Here is a 25,317-nt window from a genome sequence, read left to right as displayed (position 1 = left end):
TATAATGTTGACTTGCTTTTTCTGAATGCGTCAAAAACTGCGTCATTGCGTGTGACTCTGAAGAATGATGCAGACATGGGAAGCCATTTTGCTAGACTTACACAAGATGAATGGACATATCTCCACATTGAAAGAAACTGTTCACATCTTGTGCTGAGAGCGCTTGGTCGCCCTGAACACCCGGCTCGTGTCTCCTCTATACCCAATGAACCATTGTATTTACAAGTGAAATTCCACCTTGGTCTTAGCGTCACCTTCAACTGCCTGCATATGTGTCCTTATGAAGCTAAACAACCTGGATACAAGTTACGCTTCTCCCCAAACAAAAACGTCTTTTTCAAGCCTGACTTAAATTTTAAAAGTCTTTTTGTCATTGAGCGCATAAAGTCTCCTTTAGGGCATATAATATATGAACAGCGTGAAGTTACCAGAGAAAACTTAGGTGGGCCGCAACTGGGGTGGAGTCAAGTAAAGATGTATTCACAACTCAGCGAACTGATAAGCAACAATATTACTTTACTAAATGTAGATAGGTTCCCGGACAACGTTATATTTACCATCGATGGTCCATCGTTCTGGAGTGACTGTAATCCTAAACAAAATTCAGTACATTCTTCGAAACAGAAGGATATATACAAGACGGAATGTGAAGAAACAAGAACTACTCACTTGCCCACACCTGCAGCAACACTGACGACGCTGACAACAGAGATCCAACGTACACATGTGGCCTCTGAAGGTTCGGTCACATATGTGTTGCTGGTGATCATGAGCGCTGCTGCAGTTCTCCTCAGAGTTGTGTTGGTGGCGAAGGCCGCCGTCTACTACAAGAAGATCCTCAACACGGCTCAAGACCACCACACCTCCTCCCACAGATACACAATTTGTCTAAATATTGTACTAAAATCTTGCCTGGTTGTGCTGACAATGTTTCTGTGTTTAATGGTGTTTTCTCTCACACTCGTCCTCATTATATTTCATCATTTACAAGTACCCAACCTCAGCTTCATTTTAATTATCATCTGCGGCTCAGTTTGCCTCCTGCTTCACATTTTCCTTGGACTAAGGAGGATCTTGAGTTTGGTGTCAAGCCGGAGGAGTAGAGTGGAGGCAGGAAGCAAGGTAAGCCAAGGTGTGAGCTCTGTGAGAGGCTCAGGACGCACAACTAACCCCCACCACAGCTCACAGTCCACACACGTCACTGACATGGCCGCTACCGTGCCAGAAGACAGTCATGACAGTTTGCATGAACAATTGCTCTGCCTGACTAGGCTTACACAAATTGTATTGAAAGCCTGTTTGATTTTGCTGCTTCTGTGTCTTAGCATCCAAGTATTTAGTTGTTACCTTGTGTGGAAAATGAGGCAATTACTGTACTAACAATCAATACGTAATGATGTGGTTCCTTGTATTCATTACATGCGTGAAACTGTCAAGATTAATCAAGAATTATTTAAGAATTATAATAAAAAGATTCAATTATTATAAAAGAAGTTTACAACTAAAACTTCAAATAAGATCTATAGTTTTGCCTTGAGGCATTTCTCTTATGTTATATAAATAAATATAATATAAGAGAAGTGCCTCAAGGCAAAACTAATTTAGTGTAAGGTTTAAGTTCAATTATGTTTATTGAGACAAGAAAAAAATGCATCCCAAAGGGATAGAGTAGCTTAGGCTATTTCTTTCTGATAATTAATTGGTCTCGTGGGCTTCTGGTTAAGAGGTTCGATTGTTTACGGAGTGTCAGGTCAAGAGGAGACGAGTTATACTTCTAAATTTTGTCCCATCCTTCCCCTTGCCACTTTGGGGGGTGTAGGGTTTTGATATAGCTTCAGGCCAGGACGGTGCAATTACCGACTTTATAATTTGTAATAATACACACATGCCTGTTGCTTATGGAGTGGACCAAAAATGATGGAATTTGACATGTAACCTTTAACTTCTGTGATCTTTGTTCTATCAGCAAAGTGTTGATTCTTACTTATTTCGATGCTTCTAGTGACAACAAATGTATGTGGACTTCTCTTATATAATTTTCAGCTATTCTAAAGATATGGAAAAGATAAAACATCGGTCTGTATTTATGTTTAGCATAACACGATACTGTGTGTATCAGTTTTTATATTAGCTTACCATAGCATAACATGTCGCAGTCTCCATAGCACAGTGGTGAGTCACTTGCCCGGTGCTTCCAGAGTGCTCTGGCCTGGGATCGTATCCTAGATTATTGACTGGGCGCCAATTCTTAACTGTAGCCCGTGTTCACCCAGCAGTGAATGGGTACTTGGTTGTTAAATAATTAGCCGGGTCGTATTCCTGGGGAAAAATTGGATTAAGGACCTGCCCGAAACATTATGCGTGATAATGGCTTTAGAAGAATGTAAGAATTCTTGTATATATAAATAAATAAATAAATAAAATAACCCGATACTGTGTGTATCAGTGTTTATGTTAGCATAACTTGATACTGTGTGTATCAGTCTTTATGTTAGCATAACCTGATCTCTGTGTGTATCAGTGTTTATGTTAGCATAACCTGATCTGTGTGTGTATCAGTGTTTATGTTAGCATAACCTGATCTCTGTGTATATCAGTGTTTATGTTAGCATAACCTGATCTGTGTGTGTAAGTGTTTATGTTAGCATAACCTGATCTCTGTGTGTATCAGTGTTTATGTTAGCATAACCTGATCTCTGTGTGTATCAGTGTTTATGTTAGCATAACCTGATCTGTGTGTGTATCAGTGTTTATGTTAGCATAACCTGATCTCTGTGTATATCAGTGTTTATGTTAGCATAACCTGATCTGTGTGTGTAAGTGTTTATGTTAGCATAACCTGATCTCTGTGTGTATCAGTGTTTATGTTAGCATAACCTGATCTCTGTGTGTATCAGTCTTTATGTTAGCATAACCTGATCTCTGTGTGTATCAGTGTTTATGTTAGCATAACCTGATCTCTGTGTGTATCAGTCTTTATGTTAGCATAACTTGATACTGTGTGTATCAGTGTTTATGTTAGCATAACCTGATCTCTGTGTGTAAGTGTTTATGTTAGCATAACCTGATCTCTGTGTGTATCAGTGTTTATGTTAGCATAACCTGATCTCTGTGTGTATCAGTGTTTATGTTAGCATAACCTGATCTCTGTGTGTATCAGTGTTTATCTTAGCATAACCTGATCTCTGTGTGTATCAGTGTTTATCTTAGCATAACCTGATCTCTGTGTGTATCAGTGTTTATCTTAGCATAACCTGATCTCTGTGTGTATCAGTGTTTATCTTAGCATAACCTGATCTCTGTGTGTATCAGTGTTTATCTTAGCATAACCTGATCTCTGTGTGTATCAGTGTTTATGTTAGCATAACCTGATCTCTGTGTGTTTCAGTGTTTATCTTAGCATAGTCTGATATTCTGTGAATAATTGTTTATCTTAGCATAACCTGATACTGTGTGCGCATATGCTCCTATTAACGTAAACGGATATATGCGTGTCTATGTTTATGTGTGCATTAATTGATACTAAATACTGTGTGTTGCTCGGTTTATGTTAGCATACTGGAAGGCCAAGTCCAAAGTTTGCACAGTAAAATAGCAACATACTGGAGCGAACAATATAATAGGAAATGCAGAATAGAGTCAGTGAAGAGTAGAGGTGCCATACTCACAATAAGAGAACACTGCTTACCTGAGGGACCACTAAAACTAAGTGGCGTCGACGAGGGGACAGGAAGCCGGCCGCTTGTCAAAGGTCCCTTCCATTTGCCCTAAATAGTATAAACAGCAAATGACAACAGTTGTTCACTATCCTCCCAGCAAATATAAGAAATTTTGTCGGAACAAAAGTGAAAGGAAGAAAATACTAGACAGTTTTCTGCAAAGAGTGTCAGACCAACCAGGCTGTAGTGGATACGTGGACTTGCGAGCCGCTCCAAGCAACAGCCTCTTGGATTAAGCTCTCACAAGTCAAGCCTGGCCCGGGGCCGGCCTGGGGTAGTTGAACTCTCTCTAGGTAAGATCCATAAGGAATAAAGGAAATCATGATGATCCTTGATGATACTGTAGACGCAGTAAGATCTTAGGAATTAATCAACAAGTCTAATTTTCGTTAGTAGTTTCAGCTTTGTTGTGTGTTCTTAATTATATGATTCTTAACATACATAATAAATTTGTTATTGTAACCTTCAATTGCTAATCAATGTTTCCTATTTTAAAGAATTGAATTTTACATAATTTTTGTTTTATATCAAATGAATGTTCCATAATTCTTCTATTTTATTATAATTGTTCTGTTCAGACTGTGTTAATCTTAGCATGACCTGATACTATGTACTCAACTAGTTGAGCTTCGGCTCTTTGGTTTCGCCTCTCAGCTGTCAATCTACTGATGTACAGGTTCCTCAGTTTATAGACTTTATTATATCTACATTTGAAGCTGTGTATGGAGTCTGCCTCCACCACATTACTGCTTAATGCATTCCATCAGTTATACAAATACAAAAACAAATATTTATTCAGGTAAAGTACATACATACAAGGTGAAATACAAAAGTTGATTGATTTATAGATAGAGCTAGTACATACAATGCCTAAAGCCACTATTACGCAAAGCGTTTCAGCAGGAAAAACACTAAGACTAAAACTTAATACTAACTTAGATTAAAGTATAAATTGTGTTGAGAAAAAATCAGAAAAAAATGAAAAAAGGGGTGGGGGGGGGGCATGGCAGAAAAAAAAAATATATAATTTGGTCAACAAACAGCATTGTTTAAAATCGTAGACATGGGTTGACATTTTGGGGGTGAGGTAGGTTACAATGAGTTAATTAGGTAGTACTTAGTTTTTATCTTAAACTAGTTGGGATAGGTACAGTCTTTAACATAATTGGGAAGGTCATTCCACATTCGAGGTCCCTTGATTTGTAAAGCATTTCTAGTTTGACTAAGTCGTACTCTTGGAATATCAAATAGCTATTTGTTTCTGGTGTGGTGCTCATGGGATCTGTTACAACCTTCTAGGAAGCTTTTAAGGTCAGGACTGACATTAGAGTTCAGCGTTTTATATATATAAAATACACATGAGAGGATGTGCAGTGACTTAATGTCTAACATATTCAGAAATATGAGTAAGGGTACCGAGTGATGTCTGGGGCTAGAGTTAGATATTGTCCTAATAGCAGCTTTGTGTTGAGTAATTAGAGGACGTAAATGATTTTGGGTAGTAGAGCCCCAAGCACAAATACCATAGTTGAGATAAGGATAGATGAGGGAGTAATAGAGTGTCACCAGGGCAGGGCGAGGTACATAATATCTGATCTTAGAAAGAATGCCAACAGTTTTTGAAACTTTTTTTATATATTTAGAATGCTGTCAATGAGAACGCCAAGGAATTTGCCATCTACTTTGTTACAAATTTGGATATTGTTAATCCTGATATTTATTTGATTTGAGGATTTATTGCCAAACAAAATATAGAAAGTTTTGTCAATATTGAGGGTGACTTTGTTGGCAGTTAGCCAGTGATGGACTTTATTTAGCTCAGTATTCACTGTTACATTTAGAGCAAGGGGGGCAGGACTGGAGTAAATGAAGGTCGTGTCGTCAGCAAATAGAGTTTGTTTGAGATGTTGGGAGGCATTTGGGAGGTCATTAATGTGGATGAGAAAGAGGAGAGGGCCAAGTATGCTCCTCTGGGGAACACCAATGTTGATGGGTAGGGTGGGAGAAATTGAATTATTCACAAAAACATACTGGAGCCTGTCAGTAAGGTAAGACTTAATTTACTGCAGGGAGTGACCTCTGACTCCATAGTGTTGTAATTTAAGAAGAAGGTTTTGGTGGTTGACAGTGTCAAAAGCCTTACGCAGGTCCACAAATAACCCAATAGTGAACTCATTTTTATCAAGAGCTGCATGTATCAAGTTAATCATGCAAATAAGTGCATCGTTAGTGCTTTTTGGGGGTCTGAAGCCATATTGACAGGAGCTAAGTATATTGTGTTTTGCACAGAAGCCTTACAGCAACTGGCATAACTGGTACGCCTTTAACCCACTGCACCACAGCTCTGACCTTTAAAAGAGATGGTAATTTCGGAGTATTTAAATCCCCCAAAGATCACCACCTCCCAAGGGCAACTAGAGCATAGTGAGGGGCTACTCACGTTCTTTCATCAAATTCCTGTTAATATGGGAGAACTCTGTGTCTATGCTTAATGCACAACTTGCCTAAACATGCAAGAGAAGTTATACAACCTTAGAACACTTTCCCACCAGGAGAGTCGAACCCTAGCCAATACAGAAGCCTTACAGCAACTGGCATAACTGGTACGCCTTTAACCCACTGCACCACAGCTCAGACCCTTAAAAGAGATGGTAATTTCGGAGTATTTAAATCCCCCAAAGATCACCACCTCCCAAGGGCATCTAGAGCATAGTGAGGGGCTACTCACGTTCTTTCATCAAATTCCTGTTAATATGGAATTTGATTTAACAGGAATTTGATGAAAGAACGTGAGTATATACGTTGGTGCTTAAAGAGGTTCCTGTTTTTGTTATTAGTACATCCAAGAATGGCAGACTGTTATTTTCACTATTTTCATGTGTAAATCGGAGTACTGACTCTCTCTCTAGATGGCTTTTTAGATCAATTAGTTCATCTGAGTCTTTTACTATAACGAATATGTCATCTACATAACGGCAATATACAGTTGGTTTTTGTTTGCGACTGAAGACCCTGTCTTCGATGGTTCCCATGTAAAAATTAGCAAATAAAACTCCTAAGGGGGAGCCCATTGCTACTCCGTCTATTTGTAGATACATGTCCCCTTGTGGACTGATGAAAGAGGCTTCCTTTGTACATGCTTCGAGAAGACTCTTCAAGTGTGGCTCAGGTATGTCTAATTTGGGGGTGCTCTCGTCTCTGTATACTCTGTCCAGTATCATTCCTATAGTTGTGTCGACTGGGACGTTGGTAAATAGGGATTCGACGTCCAGGGAAGCAATGATTCCATCGGGCTGAGTAGATTTCATTAATTCTAGGAAATCTGCTGATGATTGTAGACTATACTTGCTTGGAGTGCATGGAGTTAGGAGTTCGTTAAGTCTTTTTGCCAGGTGATAGGTTGAAGTTGGTATTTGGCTGATTATTGGGCGTAGTGGGTTACCTGGTTTGTGTGTCTTAACATTGCTATAGCCATATCCTAAGCCATAGTCGCCTTGGAGTTTAGTAAAATGCATTCTACCTTTCTTTGCGTTGATTGCAGTAATTGTTTTGTTTACTTTGTGTTTAATGTCTTCCACAGGGTTCCTCATGATTCGTTAAAATTTGGAGTCGTCACTATGGATGTCGCTAATTTTGTTCATGTATTCTTGGGTAGGAATCAATACATATGCTGCTGTCTTGTTGGCTTTTCTTATTGTTACGTCTTTCAGATTTTTTAGTTGTTTTGCTGCTTCTTTGAGTCGTGGGGTTAAGATTGTAGATGAATATGTTCCTCGTTTTTTCCCTGCTACTGCTAGTAGTTCAGCTTGAAGTGTGTCAGTGGTGATGACTTTTTTGTTGTCTTCTAGCTTATGGATATCGTCCAGAAGCATTTCGATTTCCAGGCGTTTTTGATGCATCTTTGGTTTAGATAAGAATTGACAATTTAGACCAAGATTTAAGAGGTCTCGTTGGTCCTGGGTAAGATCATAAGAAGTCAGGTTAATGTAGCCATCTTTAGGATGAGGGATCTTTAACTGTCCACCGTTTAGGGCTGTTAACTTACGGAGTGTCTTTGTTTCTACAAGAGTTTTATGTTGTTGTTTCAGGTTAAATAGTTCACTGTTGATGGTTTGCTTGAGTTGGATAGGGATGTCGTACTGGATCCATTTGTTTAACAGATGCTCAGCCTGCTCTGTAAAGGCTTGGAGGGCTTCCTTCTTCGTGATTAGTTGATGCCGTATGAGCTCTTGCCTATACCTATAGGTAAACTCTGTATTGCGGACTGCTGGGTCATGTGGGCTTATATTGGTGTATACTGGCAGCAGGTTTTCTTTTAAACATGTTTCATTGAATATGACCGCATATTCTGTATTTACTATCTTCTGATTTAGGGCTTCTATCCTTCTAACTATTTTCTTAGCATCAGGGCTTAGCTGAAAGAGGAGTTCTCCAAAACTCATTTTCGTAATTTCAAGGTGAAGAAAAAAAGTGAATTACTATAGAGTGTATTACACTTATTTATACAATTTGCACAACGTTTCGAACCTCCATGGTTCATTCTCAAGTGAAAAGAATTTTCAGAACTGGTTGATTTATACCCGCACTGGGTCAGATGATGAGACAATAAAGGTAAAAACATGGGGATACATACGGGATAAATGGGGGATGAAGCACATAAGAACATAAGAATAAAGATAACTGCGGAAGACCTATTGGCGCATACGAGGCAGCTCCTATCTACATACAAAGATTAATCAGGAGTAATTAGCCTGTTATGTTGAACAGTGTCTTCTGTGTTGGCATCGTTATGTTCTGGTCTTGTCCTTACTCTCATGGTGGGTAGAGTAAATAGTTCCGTGATTTGGGTGTGTATTGCATGTTGTTCTATTCTTATGTGAATTGCTTCAAGAATTTGTAATCTTCTTGCATCTTGGGTTTTGTCTATTATACAGGTATTTTTGTTCAACATTTCTCTTGTTAGGGTGATGACATGGGCTTGTCTCATGTGATTCCTGGGGGCACCGGATTGAAGATGGCATGTCAAACGCCTCGTCAGCTTGGTCGACGTCATACCTATGTACTTAGATTGAAGGTTACATCCTTCGTGGGGGCAAGTGTACATGTATACAACGCTTGACTGCCGTAGAGGGTTCTCCTTCGGCTTCGGGCTGTTTTTGATAAGGAGTTCGGAAGTCTTCTTGGTTTTGTATATATATATATATATATACAAAATATATATATATATAAATATATATATATATATATATATATATATATATATATATATATATATATATATATATATATATATATATATATATATATATATGTCGTACCTAGTAGCCAGAACGCACTTCTCAGCCTATCATGCAAGGCCCGATTTGCCTAATAAGCCAAGTTTTCATGAATTAATTGTTTTTCGTCTACCTAACCTACCTAACCTAACCTAACTTTTTCGGCTACCTAACCTAACCTAACCTATAAAGATAGGTTAGGTTAGGTTTGGTTAGGTAGGGTTGGTTAGGTTCGGTCATATATCTACGTTAACTTTAACTCCAATAAAAAAAAATTGACCTGATATATAATGAAATGGGTAGCTTTATCATTTCATAAGAAAAAAATTAGAGAAAATATATTAATTCAGGAAAACTTGGCTTATTAGGCAAATCGGGCCTTGCATAGTAGGCCAAAAAGTGCGTTCTGGCTACTAGGTACGACATATATATATATATATATATATATATATATATATATATATATATATATATATATATGTCGTACCTAATAGCCAGAACGCACTTCTCAGCCTACTATGCATGGCCCGATTTACCTAATAAGCCAAGTTTTCATGAATTAATTGTTTTTCGACTACCTAACCTACCTAACCTAACCTAACCTAACTTTTTCTGCTACCTAACCTAACCTAACCTATAAAGATAGGTTAGGTTAGGTTAGGTAGGGTTGGTTAGGTTTGGCCATATATCTACGTTAATTTTAACTCCAATAAAAAAAATTGATCTCATATATAATGAAATGGGCAGCTTTATCATTTCATAAGAAAAAAATTAGAGAAAATATATTAATTCAGGAAAACTTGGCTTATTAGGCAAATCGGGCATTGCATAGTAGGCTAAGAAGTGCGTTCTGGCTACTAGGTACGACATATATATATATATATATATATATATATATATATATATATATATATATATATATATATATATATATATATATATATATATATATGTCGTACCTAATAGCCAGAACGCACTTCTCAGCCTACTCTTCAAGGCCCGATTTGCCTAATAAGCCAAGTTTTCATGAATTAATGTTTTTTCGTCTACCTAACCTACCTAACCTAACCTAACCTAGCTTTTTTTGGCTACCTAACCTAACCTTACCTATAAATATAGGTTAGGTTAGGTTAGGTAGGGTTGGTTAGGTTCGGTCATATATCTACGTTAATTTTAACTCCAATAAAAAAAAATTGACCTCATACATAGAGAAAAGGGTCGCTTTATCATTTCATAAGAAAAAAATTATAGTAAATATATTAATTCAGGAAAACTTGGCTTATTAGGCAAATCAGGCCTTGAATAGTAGGCTGAGAAGTGAGTTCTGGCTACTAGGTACGACATATATATATATATATATATATATATATATATATATATATATATATATATATATATATATATATATATATATATATATATATATATATATATCTTTTTTTTTCATTATATCACTTTGCAGTCTCCGTGGTGTAGTGGTAAGACACTCGCCTGGCGTTCCGCGAGCGCTATGTCATGGGTTCGTATCCTGGCCGGGGAGGATTTACTGGGCGCAATTCCTTAACTGTAGCCTCTGTTTAACGCAACAGTAAAATGTGTACTTGGATGAAAAAACGATTCTTCGCGGCAGGGGATCGTATTCCAGGGACCATAGGATTAAGGACTTGCCCGAAACGCTACGCGTACTAGTGGCTGTACAAGAATGTAACAACTCTTGTATATATCTCAAAAAACAAAAACAAAAAAAAACAAAAATAAATATATATATATATATATATATATATATATATATATATATATATATATATATATATATGTCGTACCTAGTAGCCAGAACGCACTTCTCGGCCTACTATGCAAGGCCCGATTTGCCTAATAAGACAAGTTTTCATGAATTAATTGTTTTTCGACTACCTAACCTACCTAACCTAATGTAACCTAACTTTTTCGGCTACCTAACCTAACCTAACCTATAAAGATAGGTTAGGTTAGGTTAGGTAGGGTTGGTTAGGTTCCGTCATATATCTACGTTAATTTTAACTCCAATAAAAAAAAATTGACCTCATACATAATGAAATGGGTAGCTTTATCATTTCATAAGAAAAAAATTAGAGAAAATATATTAATTCAGGAAAACTTGGCTTATTAGGCAAATCGGGCCTTGCATAGTAGGCCGATAAGTGCGTTTTGGCTATTAGGTACGACATATATATATATATATATATATATATATATATATATATATATATATATATATATATATATATATATATATATATATATATATATATATATATATATATATATATATTTATATGACAGTGTCAGACCACGGAGGAAAATTGAAACAGGAATTTCCTTAAGTTGTTGTTGTTTCAGATTTAGCTACTCAGAACAAAGTGTCCATGTAGCACGGGCTATGGTGAGCCCGTAATTGAGTTTGGTTATACATGATAACCTTTTTCCTGTGATATTTGGGTCTAAGTTTAAAATGGAGGAGAGGACTTCTCCTTTTTCCCTGCTTATTTATCGCTTCTGTTTCAGTGCACTGGTTTTAATCTTGTTTTATTAACATTATCTTGGTGGCGGATGTAGATGCAGAATGCTCACTAATGAGTCCCATTCCTCAACAGCTTTTCTAATCATTGTTGTCGCGGTGGAATGTGCATCAAATGCAGCTGCTGTCGTTGGGTCAATGTTGAGTTTGATTTCTTAGGATTTCGTTGCTTCACATTCCAGTAAGTAGTGCAATAGTGGCGCCTCTGCTTCAGTTTCACAGATGTGACACTCTTTAACTATTGGGTTCATTACCTCCCAGCAGCACTTGTAACCAAGTCTGAGTCTGTGTATGGCTACTGCAATGTCTCTGGATATCTTTTTGCCAGGCTTGAAAGAGGAGTAACCAGTGACTTGTTCATACCATATCGCAGTGGATCTTCCTTCCGCTACTTTGGCTCTGTGGCGACTTTTGATAGTTGAGAATATTTTCTTCTTGATTTGCTCCTTAATCTGTGAAAAACTTGTAGGTATTTGAGCCTGTACAACAGGTAGAGCAGTGGCAGTTTTTGCTAGTGAGTCTGCCTTTTCATTACCATCTATGCCAATGTGACTTGGTATACAATAAAGGGTGATTGACAGCCCTCGATTATGGGTTTCTTTTCCTATATGTTGAATTTCTGTGATGAGTTGTATATTATCTCTGTGCTGACTGGATAACAATGCCTGGAGCGAAGATTTAGAATCTGTATGAATGATGACATCATGTAAATTATTCTCAATTGTATAGTTTATTGCCTCCTTCAGGGCATATAATTCTGTTTGCAATGTTGAGCACCCACTATTCATGCTCCAGTAAGCTTCATGGTTGGTAGTGTAAACTGCTGCCCCAGCAGAACCTTTTTCTTGATCAACTGATCCGTCTGTGAAGATGTGAGTCGTTGTAAGTCCAGAGATAGTTTCCATTTGTTGTTCTATTACTTCCTTGAGCCTCTGCGGGTCACATGCTGAATTTTTAACTGGTAATCTTTCAATGATTATCTTTAGATTCGATTCTTCCCATGGAGGAGGCTGTCGAAAGTGTTGATATGGTCTATCTTCCCCTTTGTTTTTAATGCTCCATTTCAGGTCCATTTTCTCTAAAATCTTGACCACATTATCCATCCATGAGCTTGTTCTATACTGTAGGTTTTTCTGAGAGGATCTCTGTATGCTGTCTTTGATTGACAGCCTGGCAGTTGTTCCAGTAAGTTTTCCTATTATGGTGGCTATCCTTTGTTTCATCCTGTTTTCTAATGCTGGTAAATTTGTTTCCATTCTAAGGTTCTCTCTACGTGTCCATATAGATGCTCCCACCATTGTTCTCAGAGCATCATTTTGAGACACTTCCAGTTTCTCCCATTGGTTATCACTGAGGGATGTAAGAGCAGGAGCAGCATAGTCGATGAGTGACCTAACTGCTTGAACGTAGTACATTTTGAGTGCTGGTAGAGATGCACCCTCTCTAAGACTGGTCAGAGAGCGCAAAGCTGAGTTTCTGGCTTTATAACGTTGCCGAAGATATTCAATTTCTGGAATGAACTTCAACTGGTTGTCTATTATGACTCCAAGGTATTGAAAAGATGTAACCCACTCAATTTCTTGTCCTTGTATTGCCAGTCTGATGTCTTGAGTTCTCATTTTAATGGCCATAGCTTTTGTTTTATTTTTGTTTATTTTCACTGCTATGCGTTCCGTTTCCCTGCTGAAAGTATCTAGGCATTTTTGTGCACGGTTCCTTGCACCTTTGCCATTGATGATGACCACAGAGTCGTCTGCATAGTTAAGAAATTTGGCTTTTGGTAGCTTGAGCTTCATGAATTGTTCCATGAGACAGTTGAAGAGGAAGGGGCTTAGTATTCCTCCCTGCGGAGTTCCATTTTCCAGCCTCTTTGAGGTCGATGTTTTTCCTTGGAATTTGACTTTAGCTTCTCGATTAAGCAGGCTTCCTTTGGCAAAAGCAAGAGTGTGTCTTTGATTTCCTTATCCACAAGGCAGCACAGTGTAGCTGGAGCACTGGCTAACTCGAAGGATTTTTCAAGGTCTAGAAAAATAAGGATTCCAGGTTTGTCATTGATTTTATCCAGGAGGGAGGTAAGGCATTCTGTGGTTCCAACACCTTTTCTGTAAGCAAACATATTTTGGTGTAGTGGATTGGCTTTCTATTCAATTCGATTAAGGGCCTTCTTTCTGCAGTTTTGGCCAGACAGCTTGTTAATAAGATGGGTCTTGGATTTCCTGGGTCTTTAGGTTTCGGAATGAGAACTATAATTGCACTGTTCCAAGAGAGTGGTCGGGTTCTTGTCACCCATACTCTGTTGATGAGATTCAAGAAAGCTTCTTCACCCTTTTCTCCTAGCTTGGCTAGCATGTTGTAAGTGATTTTGTCCTCGCCTGGAGCTGTGTTTTTAGTTTTCTTTGTAGCGCTTCTGAGTTCTTTCAGATTGAAAGGTTGGTCTAGTTCGTCAGGTAAGGCTAAAGCATCATCTATTTTTTTCCATCTTGCTGCTTGAAGTCTTTGTTGGTGAGTCAGAGTTGCTTGAGGATGTTGAGTGGAACTGGCTCTTGATGCAAATAGATTTGCTAGCCTTTCTGCTTCTTGCTCTGGATGAACATGGTGCGTCAGAGCAGGAGGCGATTTTCCTTTGGCCTTGTTGATCTGCCTCCAGATGTCGCCCAAGGACGTATGCTGATTTACCTTGGCACACCACTCGAGTCATTTTTCTTCTCTGATTTTTGCTGTTTCTTCGTGCACATGATCTCGGACAGCTCTAAGAAGTCCTAGATTAACTTCTGAAATCCTTTCGTGCACGATTTAGTCTGTTATGTAGCTCTTTGATCCTATCACAGTAATACCAATGGTCCTTGTGTTGTTGGATAATTGTTTTCCTCTTGGGGATGGCGTGATTTGCTGCTCTATGTATTGCATTTACTAAATCTTTTTCCATTTCTTCGGTGTTGTCAGGAGAAGTGTAGTTTTGGTGCCAAGTTTCGAGAGCTTCCTGAAACTTCGTCCAATCTGCTTTGATAAAGTCCCATCCGGGCTCGGGAGGTGGAGGTCTGGGAGGTAGTGCTCTATTATTGACTCTTTTTGTGGCAAGGTGGTCACTAGTCAGAACATAATCCACTGACCAATGACATAACTCATAAACACTGGTGGAGACAAACGTGAGATCCAACTTTCCCCCCCCCCCCCACCAGTGTGGGTTGGTTCCGTCGAATTAAGCAGACTGATTTCTGGCACTTCATCCAAAAGATGTTCAATATGTCTTCCGTTGGCGTCGGTTCTTGGTGAATCAAGAAGTAATTCACTATGAGCGTTGAAGTCACCAGAGATGATAGTAGGTGTAGTGACTGTTATTTCAAAGATTGTTGAGAGATCCATGTCATGTTCTCTCTGGCTCTTGTATACATTGAAGATGGACAGCGTTGAGTTCCTCATAGTGAGCTTAACTCCCATAATATCGACGTTCTCACCACAGTTGGGCAGGTCTGTGACTGCCGTGGCATTGATATGATTTCTTACTAGAATTTAAATGCCTCTGGTGTCACCTTGTGCCATAGGGCAGTGGAATCCTTGATATCCTGGGATATTGATATATCTGCCAGTCCTGGTGAGTGTTTCTTGAAGTAAAACAATATCAATGCTGTCCTTGAGAAGCACTGCTCTGAGTGTTTGGGCTTTGCTTTTGAATCCTTAAATATTCCATTGTATAATTTTGAGATTGTCCATTTTTCCGTTATAGTGGAATCATTGAGTCCAAGGTTTTTACAGTACTGGTTTTCCCGACCGTTTGTGTCTTCTTGGTTGGAGTGGAGACTTTCTTCTTGGTGGGTGAGGAGACTCTTGGTTGGGTTGAAGCGTCTTTGCTACATCCAGCTACTGGGGCGTTTGATGATGTAGGGATCATCATTTCTACTTGGGAGGTCTTGGAGGCAACGGCAGGTATGTTCGTTTTGCTGCCTTGATCTATTCTGTTGCTGTTTCTTAGTGGAGTAGTGCTTCTTTCTTTCCTCCAGTTGTTGGAGGCCCTGTCCTTGCTCAGACCAGAAGGACCCGGCGCGCCAGACTGTTGCTGATCTTCATTTATTCGGACTTGCCGAGGGGTGTACCACTGACTTTTTACGGAGGGTCTGGTCGATTGGGGTCTAGTTGTTACTTTGGGTTGCTGTGTTGATCCGAAAGCTAGTATTCTTTTACCCTTTCTGGACATCGTTTGTTCCAGGCGTGATGTGTATCCCCGCAGTTCGGGCATTTTGCTTTCGTTTGTTTGCCTTCTTTGTGCAGATTCTTGCATATGTCGGTATTGTGGAGCTCGCTACATACACCACATCGTTCCGGGACTCTGCAGCCATCTTTGTGGTGGCCGAAGCGCTGACATCTGTAACAGCGCATGGGTTCTGGGTTGTACAGTCTCAGCCTGAATTGACCATAGATGCCAACACTCAGTGTTGATGCGAGGTCCTTTTATTGTTACAAGAACCTGTCTTGTTTCGATATTGTTGTGCTTGCATCTTTCCGCCGTTGTGACATTTGGGCATTCTAGGAGTCTGTTTGCACGAACTTCGATCGGGAAATTTTGAACCATCATTTTGTTGATTTTTTCTTCTGGTTTCAGTTCCACTAGGTGTTCTGTGTTCCTGAGGTTTGTGATTATATCCGAATTAGCTGTGGATATGTTATATCTACCTCTAATGTCGGGCTTGGCTCTAAGATCTGATCCTGGATTATTATTTTCCAGTGCGGCAATGTAAGCATAAGTGTGACCATCCACTGTTTTTTTGGTTTTGAATATGATCCTTGGCATTGGTTTGGGTGCTGCTCTTGAGTTCTGGTTGGCTTCTTTGGACGTTTCTTCGGTTCTTCTTCGTTTGTTTGCCTTTCCGTTGCCTACAAGTTGCCACGGTGCTTCGTTTAGGGTTGGGTCGTCTTCAGCAATTTTCCTTGCTAATGCTACTAGATCACTGTGTCCTTCTGACGTTAATAATTCAAGAAGGAGGGTTAGGAAAGTCATATCCTGGGGAGACATGGCTACACTGTACTAAAATAGTAACTGAGGGAGTGACTGTAACTGTGTACTGCTACACTCAGCGACTGACTGTGTGATGGAATTTCCTTAAGTACTTTCGTATATTAATACATCTTCAGAAGGAGTGGTTTTACAGGTCGAGTACTGGATATAAATAGGCAGGAGAGAATAGTGGAGTGAGGTGAGGTACAATACGTGGACACTGCAGACGGCTTATTGGCCCATCCGATGCAGCAACCACACACAAGCCCACACATGGATAATTATAGCATAAAATAGTAAATATTTACAATGAATTAGTGAGACAGATGTGTTCCAATGATCCTACTTAAATCGCCCTTTAATTGATCTATTAAAAATGGATCTAAGTTATATAAACCGCTGCTAATGTTCAAATTACTTTCTTTTGTGATCTGTATCAAAGCAGATTCAATTATGTTTCTGTTATAGGGGTTTTTACAATTCGTTATTGAAGAAGCATCTCCCAATCAATTTGGTGAGCATCTTCTGACAGATGAACAAACAGAGCATTAGCAAGCACTGGGGTGGAAGCTAAGATCAATTTCTAGTTTTTAAAAGCCTCTGCACGGTCTGTTGACCACTTAAATTTAACAGCCTTTTGCAACAAGTTAGTTAAGGGAGTTGCCACACTCGAAAAATTCTGACAAAAACGGCGGTAGTACGCACACATACCTATAAACCTTTGAACCTCTTTCTTATTCCAGGACACTTGATATTCCAGAATGGCACTGATTTTATCTTGTCGAGGTAACACCTGTCCTTGGCCCACTTCATAACTGAGGTATGTCACTGTGCTGTGGCCAAAATTACATTTTTTTTTCATTTAAAGTTCAGTTTGCACTTTTAAAAAAAGTGAGCAACTGGCTTAGCCTAACTATGTGATCTGCCAAGTTTCTATCAAACAGCACAGCACAAACAGCTCGTTCGTCTAAATACGCCTGACAATTTGGCACATTTGCCGGCAGAGAGTTCATTAACCGCTGGAACGTTGTGGGAACATTCCGCAGTACGAAAGGTAGCACCTGATACTCAAAAACGCCATCGGTTGTTACGAATGCGGTTAGTTGCTTGGCACGTTCGGTGAGTTGGGATCTGGTAGTATCTCCCCGAGAGAACGAACTTCGACACATAGGTAGCATTACCGATCGCATCGATACAGTCCTCTCGGAGGGGTAGTGGGTAGGCATCCACGATGGCCACCTTGTTGAGCTGCCGGTAGTCAGTGCACAATCGCCAGGAGCCGTCTGGTTTGGGAACCAAAAGGCAGGGTGAGCACCAAGAGCCCTGGCTCGGCCGGATAAGGCCGTGCTGGAGTAGGAAGTCGATTTCTTGCTGCACGATGGCCTTCGTTTCCGGACACATCCGGTAGGGTTGAAGACGAATATAGGGTGTAGTCTGTCAACTTGACATCATGACAGATGGCATCCGTCTGTGTCGGGACCTCCCTGAACAGACTGAAGAACTCGTCAAGTAACGACTGCACCTCTTCACGCTGGAAGGTCTGCAAATGGGACAGCCTCTCTTCCACAGCATTCACAGAACTAGAATGATTGAAAATGGGATTAGTTGGGTTCCCAGAACAATTATCTCCCTCATTCACTGGTAAAGGAAATGTTAGAGCGACGGGCCTGGGGCCCCTGGAAACTCTTCAAACGGTTCAAGTGTACAAGCATCACCTGGTTACGTTTGTCAGTGTCTTACTTTGTTCGTGAGGTCCCCAACCTTTTCTGTCACTATATAGGGGCCTTCGTACTTGTGAGACATAGTGTTCCCCAATCGAGGCTTTAATACCAGAACAGGGTCACCAGGCTAAAATACCCGCAACTTAACCTTAGCATTGTGTCGTTCCTTCATGCTAAAATATTCCCAAGATATTTTAATGCAGCTGCCTTACAGTCACTGAGTCTCTGGTGGTGTTCTGCAAAGAGAGCCGAACCTTCGGTCAACGTTACGTTACCTAGCAGATTCTCCTGTAACATTTGTAAGGGTCCACGGACCTTATGGCCAGACTGACTAATTAAAAAAAAATAGAATCCAGTGAACTCTGTAACCCCTCTCGAGCAGCAAACAGAACATATGGCATGTTCTCATCCCAAGCCCTGTTAGAATTTTCACACGATGTCTTAAGCATTGGAACTGCTCAATTACCCCCTGACTCTGTGGATGATATGGGCTAGAAACCTTCTGAGTTATTCCATTGTCCTTACAGAATTGCTCAAAAGCATCAGACTTAAAGTTAGTACGATTGTCAGTTTGAACGACCCGAGGCAGTCCAAAAATGGAACAAAATTGTAACATTAGAGCAACAACAGTCTTTGCTCGGATGTTCCTTAGAGCAAAACCCTCAGGGTAATGCGTCTTGATACACATCGTGGTTATCAAGAAATGTTACTGCTCGAGTATCACTAGTGACACCCTCGACCTGTACTACTTCTCCAGTGTCGAGAGTGTTGGCACCTTGCAACGCACTCTCCAAAATTAAAGTCTGGATGGCACCGGTGTCATGGAAGATCACCACGGAAGATCTTCCAGGAAGAACCCTCAAAAGTTAAAAGCATCCCCTTCGACAAAAAAGGAATAAGTAGGCCCAACCACTTTCGGTTGGGGGTCTTAATCTCTAACCCTTCAGAAGTCCTCAAGCCTTGTGTCACAACAAGAGCATTGGGTCTTTTTCTGGGTACAGTTGCCAACAACGACTAGTGGTGTGGTTTGTACGCTTACAATGACCACAGGATCTTTGGGGAGAAGAGACATTACTACCAGAGTTCCCCTGTGGTTCACTCTTAGGTGCCTTGGGGCTAGACAAGTTAACTTGGTTAGTTTTGTCTGAAATAGAAGGTGCAATAGGGTTAGAATGGGTTGGTCTGGATTGGCTGTGGGTATAAGGTTTGTTACCATGTGGGATATAATTAATTTTAATGGACATTTTGCCCGCCAACTGGTAGTTTTCTGCCATCTTGGACAAATCAATGATACTTGTATTGATCTCCTTCCTTTCTGTGAGGTACCGTGTCACCGGCTCTGACATGTTACCTATAAATCCTTCAACTAAAAATACATTTTTGAGTGTCTCGTTCGTCTCGGCTTTGGCTGAGCGAATCCATTTTTCGAACAATCTAATTTGGTTATTTGCAAATTCAGTTAGAGGTTGGTTATGTGCAGGCTTAAGGTTGCGATAGGCTTTAAGGTTGTAATAGGCCTATCGCAACCTTAAGAAACTTTCTTAAGGTATTTCCTTTGTTCCTCTTGCCAGTTCATTGACCTGACTAGCCTCTGAAAATGATTGAAAAATCTTTCAGGGTCTAACTCTGAAAATTCCTGCAAGCTAGACTTTTTACAATAATGTATGGTGTTTGAATCCCCGGCAGGTGGTGGTACGGTGGTAGGTCTTCTAATACTTTCCTCCTGATATCTGAGTCTTTAATACTTGAATTTTGCCTCTTGCTCCGCCAGTCTTAATTTGGCTAACTCTAATTCTATTTCTCTGTCCCTCCTAGCTGCACTTTCAGCTGGACTGGCTGGCATAAGTTGTATCACTTGGCAATAGTTCTTGGTCTATGCAATGTTGTAAAATTTCATTGAGCAAAATCCACTTTTTATCAGTTTCATTTAACTCTAGACCAAACTCCTTTCCTAACAATACTAAGTTATGGTGTCTATAAATCTTGTTTAAATTAACAATTAAGCTGTCAATGTAATCAATCAGAGCTTTAATATACCAATGTGCTTTAATATACTTACTAATCTCTCTCATCTCAATTTTTTTCTTGCAATGTATTTGTTATCATTTCATTAATTCTGCTAGAATTTACCTACTTAAAATTATCTGTTAGATTAAGGACCTGCCAGAAACGCTGCGCGTACTAGTGGCTTTACAAGATTGTAAATACTATGCTATGTATTCTCACAAACCTAATGTACCTTCTTGTATATAAATAAATATATAAATAAATAAGTTTGATTTGGTTAGACGCCTAATTTCCACCACTGAGGGTGCATCTGCCAGTTCCTGCAACTTAGCCTCCATCACTAATTATTCTAGATACTGGCAAAATATAAAAATTGAAAAAATACACAAATTAGCACGGGCTCCTGTTAAAAAAACACACTTACCTCAATCGTGAAGAGATCCCAGTTAGATGTCCAGTCAGCGCAAGATGTAATCCTTTGCTAGTTGAACTAGATCCTAGGTTACCACACAACTGTTCCTAGGAAGGTCACAAAAATTAGTTCCGGCACTCAAAAACTTAAATTTTTACAATTTATAAAACATATGAACATCTCCCAGACAGGCCAACCACTTGTTATGGGAGACTAGTAGTTGCTGTGTGAGGACCAACAGCTAAGGTCAAGGAGTTCCTAAAATAGTGGGAGTTAGGTTAGGCCCGGCCACCCAGGGAATACAATTCCCAGCAAATAATACTTCTCCTAATAGCTCTCAAGTCTAAGAGTAATTAACCTACTTCTCTCCAAACAAACTAAAAGGATACTCCCCAATAACCTTAGTACTTATTTATTAACCCCCAATACCCCCATATACAAAAATTACAACAAATTACTTTACCACTTGATCTTACATTAACCCCCCTTGAATCCACATAGTCTGGAGACAAGGCTTACAAACTGCAACTAAGGGTAAAGGTTAAGTTCCTGAAGGGACACTAGAACACACATAGGTTTCTCAGTAAACAAAGGCACATATGGTCGGTCACCTTAAGCCACTCCAGAGTTAACGTTTGGGCTCAAACACTGGCTTAAGAAGACATCATTAAATATCCTAGAACACGGTGGCACTAATACTCAACGATTATGCACTTAACTTGGTAACACAAAATAAGGAGAGAGAAGAGAGGAGAATAAGAAGACGTAAGACAACGACCCACAAGGGGTGCGACCACTCAATCTCGAGAAACAGCAGAGAAGGAGGAGCTAGCATCTCTCCCAGCCTTCCATGATTGCTGCCTGATGGATACTCAACTGATCGTAGAGTAACAATCATCACAAGCTTTCCCAGACACTCATTTCCTTGTTACTTTAACAGTTATACAAGCAGCTAACAACTACCTTTATATTATATGAATATTCAGTTAGCATAGAGTCTGCCTGCTCTGTAATCAACAAGGTTATTTATACGTTTGGCAGAGAAGACGGGGAAATAAACACAAGCAGGAGACAGGTACCTTGAAAATAAGTTATATTATTAATTAAATATCCCTTTTACATAATCCAATCCTATCAATTAATGTTCTAATATTTATTTAATTAAGAACTCACACCAAATTCCTCAGTCAGGGCCTATCACTATCAAAATACTTGAGTGACTGATCCCTGCATATATATGAAAGAACTCAACTTGACCTTTGGCTTCCTGGCAGAGCCAATTAAGAACCCAGGGTCGTAACAAGAACCATAATCTTAAAGTCTACTGACAGCGATTCCCAAGGGGCTTGCATAACGAAGTCTGCATGTATTTTGTCGATTCACCTCTCAATGACTGTATTTGTTATATTGAACGTATTGATGGTGTTTATTGCACAATGGGTCCACCTATTGCTATTGGAGGCTCTTCTGTCCCGAGTTAGTGCTCCAGTGATTATATCTTTAAGTGAACTGATTCTAGGTCTAGTCAATATCTTGGTCAGCATGTGTCATGTTCATAGAAAACGGTACCATCCGTTTGTATGTGTTGTGGCTCGGACGTGAGCGAGAGGTAAACAAGAATGCATACAGGACGCCACCAGCTTGGAAGCAGCTAGTCATGCATCGTTTATAAGTATTAAAGTCAGTAACCAAGCAATGGCTTTATATCAACCCTACAACCAAGACTTCCTCAGCAACACACAAACTTCAATAAACTTTAACGCCCCATACTGCCAGTATCTTTCTCCCCCTGGTCAGAAAATGGTCACTGCTTGATCGCAAGCGGGGATTTTTCTGGCGGGGGAGAAAGAAACAATTGCGCAGCGCGTCCTGCGGCGTTGCGCGGGCAGTTTGGGGCCGTCTAAATACGGGCGCACAATGGGGCTCTGCCTCACTCCGCCTGCCCTCACCGCTGCCCTCGTAAAACCCCACCCTCCCCCCCTTTGCAAGCGGCTGCTTTTGTACCCCCATCATGCTTTGCACAGTTGTCCTGATTGTCTCCCCACTGCATGTGGGAAGGGGGTGCAGCGCCGGTCCCCAAGTGTCCCGCTGTCCGCAGCTAATACTTTGCCCAGTCTAGGTGCTAGTAAGCCCTACTTGTAGTCACCCCCCTTCTCCTTATCCATTAGGTCTTTTACGGCCTCTTGGCCGGGTACATTACGTGTTATGTGGTCTCTCACTTATTAGTTATTCTTTGTGTCCTGCCTGTTATATCCTAGTGTTATATAATTACTACACATTTGCACTCGGCCTTAATTCTAGTACCAGTTAACCTTTAGGTTTCTGCAGAATTAGTTTCCATGTCACTATAGGCTAAGGTCTCATACTTACTACGGGTGTACCTTTTAAGTTAAATCTAGTCCTCGGACTTGGAATTGTTACTGTTAATTCTTACTTTATATATTTTAATATAAACGTTATATATTTACTTAATGTTATATTTGGAAACTTTATATATTTACATGTTCAATATTAACACACTGGCGACGAGGATGAACTGTGAACGCAGGTATTTGTTCAGCTCCAACAAGAGAGACGCATGCTGTCTCGCCCGGGAGGAAGAGATGTCTGTGAGCGCCCTACCGATGCTGTGTGCTAACCAATGTTGTGTGCCTACCGATGCTGTGTGCTAACCAATGTTGTGTGCCTACCGATGCTGTGTGCTAACCAATGTTGTGTGCCTACCGATGCTGTGTGCTAACCAATGTTGTGTGCCTACCGATGCTGTGTGCTAACCAATGCTATGAGCTACTCAAGCTATGTGCTAACAAGCGGTGTACTGAGGAATCTGCGATCCATGTGTGCCGATGCTGTGAACGAAATGACGCTTTGATGCTGTGCACAAAACCCGATGTTTTGTGTACGAAACGACGCTTCGTGCTACAAAATTCATCATGCTGTAAACTCTGCTGTGTTGACAGTGCTGAAAACTCATCAAACAACAACATTGCTGACAACTGCTGTACCAACTGCTGTACCAACTGCTGTGCCAACTGCTGTGCCAACTGCTGTGCAGCTGTAGGTAGGAACAACACCACATGAACACAAGGGCTAGGTAAGAAGTCAGTTGCTGCTATATTGTGCACTGTTGTGAACTTTTGCATTAAAATGCTTGTATGCTTTGCAAAATTAAAGTAATTACAGCGAATTCTTAACTAACATACAGTGCAGAATTAAAGTAATTACAGTGAATTCTTAACTAACATATACAGTGCAGTAAGTGTTTAGTATTCTGAGGAACATTTTAAGTGATAAGTTTACTTTTATACAGTAAAAATGGCAAATATACCTCAGTTTCCTGCATTTGATCCTGACTGTGACCAGACAAACCTGTCACAGAGGTGGGTCAAATGGCTTAAAAGGTTTGAAAATTTGTTGATAGTTTCAGACATCAAAAGTGCTGAAAGAAAACGTACCTTTCTACTTCATTATGCAGGTGATCGAGTTTGTGACATCTTTGATACACTGAGAGACACTGGTGGTGACAAAGATTATGACACTGCCAAAGCCAAACTAACAGAGCATTTTAAACCAAGGCAAAATACTTCAATGGAAATTATGCATTTCAGGAGAGCAAAACAACTCTCTAATGAAACCGTTGATCAATACCACACACGTCTGCAGGGTTTAGCAGCCCATTATGAGTTTGCTGATGTTGACAAAGAAATCAAACAGCAAATAATTGAAACATGCACATCTACACGTCTCCGTCGAAGAGCTCTAGAACTTGTTGATGATGAAAGTTCTCTTACCAAGATACTGGATATTGCTCGTCGAATGGAAGATGCTGCACATGATGCTCGTGTCATGGAGTGCAGTGCCAACAACGGTTCTGCACGTGGTGCTCGTGTCATGGAGTGCAGTGCCAACAACGGTTCTGCCACTGTTACTAACAGTGATGAGGTATGTAAGGTTCAGGGAGGACACCGTGATCATAGAAGATATCATGGCAAACCTAACAGCAAATTGAGTCGAGAACCACATCACAACTGGAGTCAAGGAACAAGACTCAAGCAGGCACAACGACCCACATCAGAGGGTGTCAACAATAAATGTTACAATTGTGGAGGAGACTACCCACACCAAGATAATGTTTGTCCTGCTCAAGGTAAGAAGTGCTATGAGTGTGGAAAACTAGGTCATTTTGATGCTATGTGTCGTTCTGCACTAAAGAAGCCACAGTCAGTGAATAAAAGCACTGTACGAGGATCAGGTCATAGGGGTCGAGGTGGTAAGCACAATATTGCACCTCATATCCAGAATGTTAATAATGTACAAGACAACATTTCATTACAACCAGTCTCAGATGACAGTGAATGTGATTACACTTATGGAGTACAATCAATCACAGAATGGAATGATCTTCCAAACAACCCAGAGACTATAGTATACATTGCTGGTATTTGTCTCAAAGTTCTCATTGACACTGGATCAAACATTGACACCATTGCTGAATGTCACTATGAGAAATTTAAAAAACAGTTCCCAAAACTTGAGAACTACAATGGCAAAGCCACTGCCTATGCTTCAAAGGTAGCCTTGCCAGTGATTGGAACTTTCACTGCAGAGATTAAGTCAAAGAGTGCATTGCTCACT

The 25,317-nt window shown here is 40.0% G+C and overlaps 1 protein-coding gene across 1 annotated transcript; it reads right to left on the bottom strand.

Moving 5' to 3' along the window:
* Window positions 1-17,800: 17,800 nt before the first annotated feature.
* LOC138368003 (uncharacterized) lies at window positions 17,801-18,951 on the bottom strand. The gene is made up of 2 exons (XM_069330293.1): window positions 18,730-18,951; window positions 17,801-18,082 (listed from the first exon to the last, which is right to left on the bottom strand). Exons 1-2 carry the CDS (start codon window positions 18,949-18,951, stop codon window positions 17,801-17,803), a joined length of 504 nt encoding a protein of 167 aa, XP_069186394.1.
* Between the last annotated feature and the right edge of the window lie 6,366 nt (window positions 18,952-25,317).

Source organism: Procambarus clarkii, chromosome 24 (genome assembly GCF_040958095.1).
Source record: "Procambarus clarkii isolate CNS0578487 chromosome 24, FALCON_Pclarkii_2.0, whole genome shotgun sequence".
NCBI classification, from domain to species: Eukaryota; Metazoa; Arthropoda; class Malacostraca; order Decapoda; family Cambaridae; genus Procambarus; species Procambarus clarkii.
This window is presented reverse-complemented; position numbering and strand designations above follow the sequence as displayed.